The sequence below is a fragment of the Crocuta crocuta genome, unplaced genomic scaffold (genome assembly GCF_008692635.1).
Source record: "Crocuta crocuta isolate KB4526 unplaced genomic scaffold, BGI_CrCroc_1.0 scaffold50, whole genome shotgun sequence".
Classification (NCBI taxonomy): Eukaryota; Metazoa; Chordata; class Mammalia; order Carnivora; family Hyaenidae; genus Crocuta; species Crocuta crocuta.
Window position 1 is genome coordinate 944,129 of NW_027527428.1, and position 10,593 is coordinate 954,721.

Sequence of the window (10,593 nt, forward strand, 5' to 3'; positions counted from 1 at the left end):
CTCATTTTTTGAGCGGGTGGAGGTAGGCATTGTTTTTTTAATGTTTATTTATTTTGAGAGAGAGAGAGAGAGAATGAGCAGGGGAGGTGCAGACAGAGAGGGAGACACAGACTCCAAAGCAGGCTCCAGGCTCTGAGCTGTCAGCACACAGCCAGACACGGGGCTCGAACCCACAGACTGCGAGACCGCGACCTGAGCCGAAGTTGGACGCCCAACTGACTGAGCCCCCCCCCCCCGCCCCCCCAGGCGCCCCTGCATTGTTTTTGATAATGGAGCTGGAGACAGCCAAATTCCCCACTCACCGGCTACGGATAGAGAGAGCCAGTCTGGGATTAGAAATGAATGAGGAAGAATTTGGGAATTAAGGATTACAATGAGACATCTCCTGGGTCTCGAATAAACATGCCACCAGCAAAGACACGTTTTTTTGGTGCTCAAAGCCCTTCCTTTCAAATGTGACTCCAGTTTGTAGAATGCCTCCCACAGTATTACCATCTACCCAAACAACCTCATTAGTGGAGCTGCATCCAATGCGGGGGTTGGGGTCCAAATTACATGTAAAATAAAGACTGTGCATAGTCCAAATTACCTTTGAAAATCCCTTAATCATCTTGAAAATTGGTCCTAAATTTCAGTGTGCATGGTTTGTACTGTAATATACATGGGATCTCTCTCATCTGACTTTCACTTAATCAACTAGCCATGTTAACGGATTCCCTACAGGCTCTCTGCAAAACAGAAAACCCCCACAATTCCTGGAGTTCTGAAGGCTAATAATGGCCTGCTTTCTGCAATGCCCATGTATTTCTGCTCTTACTGAATCAAGTTGTAGGTTTATAACCAATCAATCGTCACTGTTCCCAAACTTGTTTATGCCAGTTGTACTTTTTATGGTAATTCCATGATTTAGTAAAACATTAACAAGCTTTTTTTTCGTTTATTAATTTTTGAGAGACAGAGAGAGACAGAGAGTGAGCGGGGGAGGGGCAGAGAGAAAGGGAGACAGTCTGAAGCGGGCTCCAGGCTCTGAGCTGTCAGCACAGAGCCCGACACCGGGCTCAAACTCACGAACTGTGAGATCATGGCCTGAGCCAAAGACGGATGCTTAAACAACTGAGCCACCCAGGCACCCCGTAATTCCATAATTTAATTAAATATGATGGAGTGGCTAAGAGTGCAAAAGAATAGTTATTTCTTTGAAAGTTGCACTGAATGCTTTGATAAAAGAAGGGGAAACGTAAAAGTGTGTGCTGTATTAGTCATGGACAAGAACTGTAGAAAAGTTAATAAAATCTAGGATTCTGCTTTTATATCAGTCTGCACTTTGTGCCAGAGATTCTCTGTAGTTGCCTGTCTCTGCAGTTTTGGGGGCAGTGGCTTGCCCTGGGAATCCGCGTCTCTTATGGAGCTCTTAAAGCTCCTTCTTCTTCCGTTTGACTTTTCACTTGTTAAAATGGAGCGGCAACTTCCAAGCTCCCTATGCGCAGGACTGGAAACTGCAAGTCCTCAATCCATAATTTCTATACACTTTTGCTTTACTTTAGTTTTCATTTATTAAATGGTTATTTATTTTTGAGAGAGAGAAAGAGAGTGAGCATGAGTCGGGGAGGAGCAGAGAGAGAGAGAGAGAGAAAGAGAATCTCAGGCAGGCTCTGCACTGTCAGCGCAGAGCTCGATGCGGGGCTCAAACTCACCAACCGCGAGATCATGACCTGAGCGGAAATCCGGAGAGTCTGACGCTTCACCGACTGAGCCACCCAGATGCCCCCTTTTGCTTTGTTTTAAAGAACCAGACTAGAATTCACTGCCCATGCATGATAGCTGTGCTCTATGTAAGAAAGACAAGAGAGCGTGGAGACCGTGCTTAAAAAAAGAAAAACGCTACGGCCCAACATTAACAGATTGGTGAATGAATTTACATCTGTGTTTTAAGTAAAAATAAAGCATCTTCGAGTATATTTTTGTATATTTTAAATTCCCTGCTTTAATTGTGTTGAGCTGAACAGCCTCTTGTACGAATGTCTGATGTACGTTATACAGTAATGCAGACTATTTAAGTAAGTGGTAACTCGTCAAGTGGCATTACATGAACAGTTAAAATCATTTTTCCCTTCATTCTCCTTCTCCTGTTTGAATCTGACTAAATGTATGTGAGAGAAACGTGGTATCATGTAAATACCACCGTATTCATAAATCCAGTGATGCAAACCCTCGCTCCAAACCTGGCTGGATGAACTAGGTCAGTTCCACCAAACACCACATAGGGTCTTACTAGGTCAGTGTTAGGGGCTGGGGTGCTGGCTGGGTAGGAATTAAAATAAACACGGCAGTAGTGGGGGGGGCGGTGGGGGGAGCTGGGTGGCTCCGTTGGTTAAGCATCTGACTTCAACTCCTGTCGTGATCTTCATGATCTTGAGGTTCGTGAGTGCGAGCTCTGTATCAGGCTCTCTGCCCACTTCGGATCCTCTGTCGCCCTCTCTCTCTGCCCCTCCCCCACCTTGTGCGCACGTACACACACACACTCTCTAAATAAGTAAACAGTATAAAAAAAGAAATAAAAAAAAATGAACACGGGCAAGGAACTTGCCCTAAAATATCACAGAGGCAGCCCACGGCTCTAGAGCCAGACTGCTTTAGAACCAACTCCGGCTTTTCCAATTCTCAAGGGCAAGCCCCTTAAATTCTCCCTGACCCAGCTTCTCTCCTGAAGGTGGTGTTATCGTGAGGATTTCCCAAGTTCATCCACGGAAAGTGGTAACAGCAGTGTCTGGCAGAGGGCAGATGCTACAACTGTTAGCTATTGTCATTACTGGTATTATCCACCATTACCATTTTGCCTCTAATCCGGCATAATCTGAGTGGCCCTTACCCTAAAAGTGTGAAAGGAACAAACACCTTGAACTTGATAGGGGTAGGGGTCGCCACTTATTTTCCAGGAAGGAGAAGAATAAATGTTGCTTCAGATCTCCAAAAAAAAAAAAAAAGTTTATTTATAAAATACCGACAAGTTTGACAGGCCATGGGATGTCTCGTGGTATATATTTCAAATCAATTTCTTTCTTACCTTTCATTTAAAAAATAAACCCGCTAACAAGCTATAGGACATATAGATATATATTATTTCTTAAAGATAGACACCTGCCACAATGAATAGTCTCCCCACAATTTTTCATTATATCTTTTAAATCAAAAAAATAAAGATTTGTGTTGGTTTTTGCTTTTGGAGTCTATGTGTGTAAAGAAAGGTAACGCGTTTAAATGCTTTTGGTTATTCTTACGGAAACGAGGAGAAGGGGGGTGGCCCCAAGAGGGCATCTGTGCTCCGGTGGTGGCCAGGGTCGCCCGTGGGCAGGACCACACAGAGGCACTCAGATCGGGCTGCTGCTGGGGGCGGGTCCCCCTCCCCACTCCTGTCCTCCAGCCCCTCACACCGTGTGCACCACGGGGAGGGGAGGGAAGCCCCTGCCCAGAGTGGGCTCTGGGAGGCTCTGGCACCTTTGAAAGCTCTGCCCAGGGAGGTGTGGGCAGAGACGGAAGGCCTCGAGACAGCGTGCTCTGGGCGGGGCAGCCACATGTCCGCGTTTCCTCTGAATTGGGGCAGTGTCGGATGAGGGGACAGGATGGGCAGCCTGGGTTTGCAAGCTCCCTGGGGCCCCAAGGCGGGGGTGGGGTGGGGAGGCGGCTGGGAAGGTGCTCCGGAAGCCAGCAGCGTTTTGGTTCTTCTTGGCAGTCTGGGGGCAGAGCCGGCGTGCACGCTGGGGGCGCGGCCACGAGGGGACAGGGCAGTGTCGGGTGCCCCGGGTGGGCGGCTGGGTGCAACACCAGATTTCCAGAGGGCGTGACGAGGCAGAGCCAGAGGACACAGAGGTGTCCTGGTCTGAACCTGCTTCAGGTGGACACACAGACAGGGGCCCTGGCATCATCGGCCCAGGAGCCGGAAGGTTGCCTGTTACCCACGGGCAGTGCCCAGCACAGCCTTCTAATGCGACCGGGTGTCTGGTGCCCCGGCAGATATGTAAACGAGGGCGGAGGTGTCCTCTGAGAAATCTAGAGCTCCATGACCGAGACCTGGGCTTCCGGATGGGGACGGAGCAGTGGGGCGACATTTCGGATGGGTGGACGTGAACTAAGGGCTGGACGTTCACGTTGGGCACAGCCTGCCTTCCGGCTCGCACAGTGCCCTCGCCCTCTGACTCCCACCTTCCAGCAGGAGACCCCCCGCCCCGCACCTGTGCCTCACAAATGACAGACAAGCCAACGGAAGGAACCACAAGCCTCTTTGCGAACATACATCTGTGCATACCTGTGTGTGCATGTGCCCAGGCGTGCACGGCAGTGTGCTGGGTGTGCATGGGTGTGTCAGTGTGGGGGGGTGAATGAGCACACGGGGAGGGGGAGGGAGCACATCTCAGTGCACTAGGCAGTCTGTGAAAGGCAAAAGAAATCTGGCCTCGTGTACTGTGCGCGTGTGCACGCGCGCGCGCACACACACACACACACACACACACACACACGGCTCCACACTCCTGTTTCTCCCGTCCCCCNGGCAAAAGAACTGGCCTCGTGCACTGCGCGCGTGTGCACGCGCGCGCGCGCACACACACACACACACACACACGGCTCCACACTCCTGTTTCTCCCGTCCCCCTGGCCCCAGATCCCTCACTGGGCCGGACTAAATGAATTCCCTAATGCAAACTGGGAACTTCCGTAAATGGCTAAACACAGCAGATAAGGAAAAGAATGAGGTTGTTAAGGAGGAGGAAGCCGGGAGATCACAGGCGGGTGGCTGCACGGGTGTCGCCACGGAGATGCCAGATGCGTACAGGGCAGGCCTCAGACCTCAGGCCTGCGTCCTCATGGGGGTGGAGGGGACGTCTCCCTCCCAAGACACTCTTGTGGAGAAATCGATGTTCGGGCCCGTCTGCTGGGACATCTGTCAGTGTTTCCGAGGGTCTGGGAGGCGAGTCCTTTCCTCAGGCCCCCAACCCTGCTCCCATCCCACTCACCTGGGGCGGGGGGTGGGGGGTGGGGGGCGNTCCTTGCTCCGAGCCCCGGGCCAGGCTGAGGCGAGCCTGGAAGATGCGCCCCAGGGGGTGGGTCTTTGACTCTTTGTAAACCTGGTGCTGGGCAGTCGGGTCCGCTCTGGGAGCTCTGGCCTCTAGACCAGCGGCTTGGCCCACATCTCTGGGCCTCTGGGCCCCTGTGCTTGCGGGTGGGGGGTGTTTTAGACGGGGATCGCCGTGGGCTGAGAGTGACAGGGACACATCTGGGAGTGCCGTGTGGCTAGGACCCAAAGGGATTTCTCTTGGGGAGGATCCTTAGACCCTTCTCCTTGCAAGTGCATGGGGGACGTGTGTGTGTGNTGGCTGGGAATCTTGGGAGCTGCGTCCAGTTTGGACGGGGCGCCTCCTTGCTCCGAGCCCCGGGCCAGGCTGAGGCGAGCCTGGAAGATGCGCCCCAGGGGGTGGGTCTTTGACTCTTTGTAAACCTGGTGCTGGGCAGTCGGGTCCGCTCTGGGAGCTCTGGCCTCTAGACCAGCGGCTTGGCCCACATCTCTGGGCCTCTGGGCCCCTGTGCTTGCGGGTGGGGGGTGTTTTAGACGGGGATCGCCGTGGGCTGAGAGTGACAGGGACACATCTGGGAGTGCCGTGTGGCTAGGACCCAAAGGGATTTCTCTTGGGGAGGATCCTTAGACCCTTCTCCTTGCAAGTGCATGGGGGACGTGTGTGTGTGCGCGTCTCTCTCAGGAGGAAGGGGTGTGTCTGCCCAGACGGTCATCCCTCACCCCTTCCTAGCCCCCCAGCCCCGTACATGCTGAACTTCCTTATNTGCGCGCGTCTCAGTCTCAGGAGGAAGGGGTGTGTCTGCCCAGACGGCCATCCCTCACCCCTTCCTAGCCCCCCAGCCCCGTACATGCTGAACTTCCTTATCTAAGCGCCTTCCTCTCCCTCTTCCTATAAGGAGGGCGCAGATGGTACCTGAATTGGAAGGAAGAGGGAAGTTAAGCTTCCTTCTTACATTCCTGACTTGCTCCATCATGTCCAATTGTCCCAGTGAGGCCTGGCCAGTGCCCTGCACCTCTGTTCCCCCGGGTTCACCTCTCCTGGTCTGTGCTCAGGAAAGTGAATTCAAGTCAAGCAATGGCTGGGTTCGGGGGTGGAGTTCTTCCCTGGAGTCACGATAAAAAGAGAATGTAAGAAACAAGGAACTGGCTAGGCACACTCTCACCCCTTAGATGTCTTCCTTTTTCTAAGTAAACCAAAGGCTTGGTGGAAAAGTTGAACAAGGGAGGGGAGCGTGAGGAGCAGGCCAGGGGGACGGGCTGGGCCCCCAGAGGCCTGTCAGCGATGCAGGGGGAGGGGTGGGATGGGTGCGGGGAGGAGGGGTGTGGAGAGAGAAGGTGAGCTTTGCCCTCAGCGTCGCCCAGCCTTGCATAGTATCATCCAGCACTGGTGGAAGGGGCAGCTGTCAGGGCTTCCAGAAGCTTCTCGCCCCCTCGTGCTGACTTGCAGCTGTCCAGGCCTTAGCTTTCTCTCCCTCCCTCTCTCCAGGCCCAGTCTGGGCCCCTGCAGCCCCGACTCTGCTCTGTGCAGCCTGTGAGGGAGCAGCAAACCCCACCAACCGTCGGCCACACACACGCCCTCCTCCGGTGGTTTTTTTTCTCAACACCGTCTTTGCTGGCCCTGGAATCTCTGGAAAAATAAACTCAGGAGGTGAAAAGTTGACTTGGTTTCTTGGTGTTTTTGTTTTCTGGCAGGCAGTGCGGGGAGGGGCGGATGGGGAGTTTGGTGCTGTTCTGTTCTGTTTTTTCTTTCTTTCTTTTCCCCCTTCTGACGTCAAACGAACGACGAAAATCCTGCTATAGGAGCCCGGGGGCCGGGGGTGAGGCTGCTGGGGGGGAGGTAGAGGGNCTTGGGCCGGAAGAGGCCGCCCTGCTGGGCGCTGCTCTTGGCCACGGTGGCGTGGTCGGGCTCGCCCGAGTCGCTCTCCGTGTAGCTGTAGGCCTGGGCCCTCGAGATCCCCTTCTGCTGCCTCCGCCAGGAGTTGTAGTAGGTGGGGTCGCTGATGTAGTGGTTGACGAAAGAGTGGGCCTTCTGGTGGGTCGGGTCGGTCTCGTACTCGCTGTCGCTTCCCTGGGGGGACAGAGAATGGAGGAGTCAGGGGCCCTGCGGGGGCGGGTCCGTGCGCTCAGGGCTGCAAGGCGCCGGACGCCCTGGTTTGAATTTCCCAAGCCCTGGGCTGTGGCCACCTCTGCCCCCCTCACTGCCAAGGGGGCCTGACGTGGATCAGGAGGGCTGAGTTCTAGTCCTTTTTAACTGAGGGGAACTTCACAGCACACCAAGTTGACCGTCTTAAAGTGCAAGATTGAATGGCTTTCCATACATTCACAGTGCTGGGCGTTACTCTGTATGGTTCCAAAACACCTTCATCGCCCTGTGCCCGTCGGCGGTCATTTGCCGGTCCTTCCCCCGCCCCCACTTCTAGTAACCACTGATCTGCTTTCTATTCCTGTGGGTCCACCTACGTGGGACATTTCCTATAGGTGGGATCCTATAACACGAGCCTGGTGTGCGGCTGGCTTCTTCTGCTTAGTATGTAATGTTTTGGGGGTTCAGTTCATGCCTTTTCATTTTCTGTGTTTCTGGTGCTTTGACACTTGGCAGGGGCTACGGCTCCACGTGCTGGTCAATTTTTGGAGCTAGCGAATGCCCTTTCATCACCGTCCCCTGTCCCTAATCACCCCAGAGCCAGGTTCCAGGCAACCAGGGACAGCCCCGTGCCCCAGAGCCCACTGAATTGATTTGTACTAGCCTAAGCCTGTCCCCTGGGGACCCTGCTGCTTTCCTGAATGGCCCTGCATGGTGTGATGTGTCCCCTCTTCTTAGGAACTGTAAATGATTCATTTTTTTCAAGGGCAGTCATCTGATCTCCTGGCCTTGCTGTACCTGAATAGTAACCAAGCCTACATGTTAGAACAGATGTTCACGCAGGATGTACTGAGTTCCAATCTCGCTCTACCTCTGACTTACTGTGTGACCGGGGACAAAGCCAGGGCCAGACTTGTGGAGGCTCCTGGCGCTGAAGGGGCGCGGGTGCTCACCCACGTGTGATCCAGAATAAAAGCCAACACCCAGTTTTAGAATGAGCATGAGAAAAATATCAACAAAAGCTCTGCATTTCACACGATTACCCTGTAGCCTTCCCCGACAAGTACAAGATGTTCGATTTTTCTTAAAACCGTCAATAACTTTGGTGTCCCCACCATGGGTCCAACTGCCTAAGGGGTAGGGGAGTGGGGATCAGCGCGAGACAAGAGTCTGGGTTGTGAATTAAAACAGCGATTGCGGGTTGGATCTGAATCGCGGAGCTATAAATATCGTGTGCCCCTCCCCCACCCCAGGCTCCCTGCAATGTTTAGAGGACAGATGGGAACATGCTTAGAACTCTCTGGAAGAGATGCACTCTGATTTTTTTTATTTAAAAAAAATTTTTTTTAAATGTTTTGTTTATTTCTGAGAGAGGGAGAGAGACAGCATGAACAGGGGAGGGTCAGAGAGAGAGGGAGATACAGAATCCAAAACAGGCTCCAGGCTCCGAGCTGGCTGTCAGCACAGAGCCCGATGCGGGGCTCGAACCCACGAACTGTGAGATCATGACCTGAGCTGAAGTCGGACACTTAACCGACTGAGCCACCTAGGTGCCCCGAGATGCGCTCTGATTTTAATGAACGGCTCAGAAGGCCCCATAAAGTCGCCACGTCCCTGCCTGGCTGATACACGGAGGCAGTAATTTTATCAACATACTTTCGGTAAAGCTGCAGCAAGAAAACCCGGTGAAACCAACACCAACGAGTCTGGGATGACTAGCTGTGTCCCACATCACAGCTAGAGCAAACGGGAAGTTGTTGACCTTGCCCCAAGGGGTCTGAGCTATGGGAATGGCAACATGCCCTTGATCTCCAGAACCCCCAAGTCCTGCATGGCATCCAGCCCCTCACGAGAAAGAGCTGCAATGCACAGAACTATAGTGATGCCAGCCGCGGAGCAGGCGCTCTGTCAGGAGACGGTTCCGAACGTTTGCACCTCGGTGCTGTTGCTGCTATTGCTCTGTAAGTGCTGAGAGACTAGGGCAGAAGGAGTGAGGGTTTGTCCCAAGAAATGGAGTCGGGGGGGGGGAGAAGGGGGGAAGGGAGGACTCAGGTCTGCCTGATTTTCCAAAACCCCCACATGCTCTGGACGACCCCACTTCTGCCTGGAGGTCACGAGACGGGAACGAGAGCCCCAGCAGGGATTACATACGCCCTGGTCCATCTGCAGATTTGTGTTGTCTGGCTCCTCCCCTCCTCCACCTCACCCCTCCATCGTCCCGGCTGCTCTCATTACCACCACCCTGCACACGCTCCCAGGACCTCAGCCCTCTTGGCGGCAGAACTGGCTGCCAGAGACAATGGAAAGTCCCTCGTTGTCCCCATGACGCAGCACAGCACGACACAAGCCCCTTTCTTTGCCTACTGCCCAGCTGCCGGCCCAGGAGGGGACAAAGGGCCCGCACCGACAGGGGCTCCATATGCCAAGAGTGGGGAGGGGGCTGAGGGCTGGGCACCTGGTCTCCGGGGCCGTAGTGAGGCGGCCCAGAGGCGGGAGAAGTCTGAGCAAGCTGTGGCGGATGCCACGAGGCAGGGGGCTGGGGGGCTCTGGTCCAGGAGCAGCGAGGTCCTGTACGTTTTCAGGGGTGGGGAGGGGGCACCCCACACTTCTCCCTATAGGACAGGTCTCCCCAGGAGGGTCCCCAACAACTGGCTTGAATAGTTGTTAGCGTCGTTGCTAGAGAGGTTCTAGAACTTCGGCTAGCCCCAGAACGGAGTCTCTGTCAGTGCAGTCCCATGCCAGTGGGAAGGAGTCCCTGGGAGGTGACTGTGGCATGGCGAAGTTCCGACTCTGTCCCTTGCTATCCAGGTTAAGTCTGGACGCATCACTTAGCCTCTCTCGGCCTCAGTATCCTTGTCTGTATAATGGGTAGATGCCTGCAGCTCACAGGGTGAAATGATGGAACGCTGTAAAAGGTGTTATCGGGGAGACAGTAAGGTGGGTCTGGGTGGGAAGGCCTGGAAGCCCTGGAGGAGGGATCAGAAGGAGCAGGGGTAGTGGAGGCTGACTCAATGCTCAGGCAGCTGGCAAGGATTCAGCTCCTGTCCCCCACAGTGAAGAGTGGGGATGGAGCTCTCTGGCCCTCCGGGGGGCCCAGAGCCCATTCGTGCAAATCATCACGGTCTGACGGCTACCAAGAGCTGAGCACCTACTATATGCCAGACACTGTGGAACGGTTTTCCCCATGCGGATATAAAAGCGATGGGAGCAAGAGCTGCGGTGCAGGGGTGGGGGTGGAGGGAGGGGTGCAGGGGGCTGGAGGTGCGCCTGCCCCGCCCCCAAGCTCTCCTTGGCCAGAGGAGGCGGTCTTTGCATTTGCGACCGCTCTCGGGCTTCCATCTCCGGGAACATCTGTTTCTTTTCTGCGTGGGGGTGGGGTGAGAAGGGAAGAAAGAGAGAGCGGGAGGGAGGGGGGGTGGGAGTGGGGGGGACCCCGGGCGGC

General features: G+C 54.4%; 1 protein-coding gene across 1 annotated transcript in view; it reads right to left on the reverse strand.

Annotated features, from left to right (window-relative positions):
* Window positions 1–6,717: 6,717 nt before the first annotated feature.
* The window catches only part of SDK2 (sidekick cell adhesion molecule 2), a 94,929-nt gene continuing 91,053 nt past the window's right edge, over window positions 6,718–10,593 (reverse strand). The window contains 1 exon segment of the mRNA XM_077756026.1: window positions 6,718–7,136. Within this exon segment, the coding sequence (XP_077612152.1) occupies window positions 6,840–7,136 (297 nt within the window). The 3' untranslated portion in view covers window positions 6,718–6,839.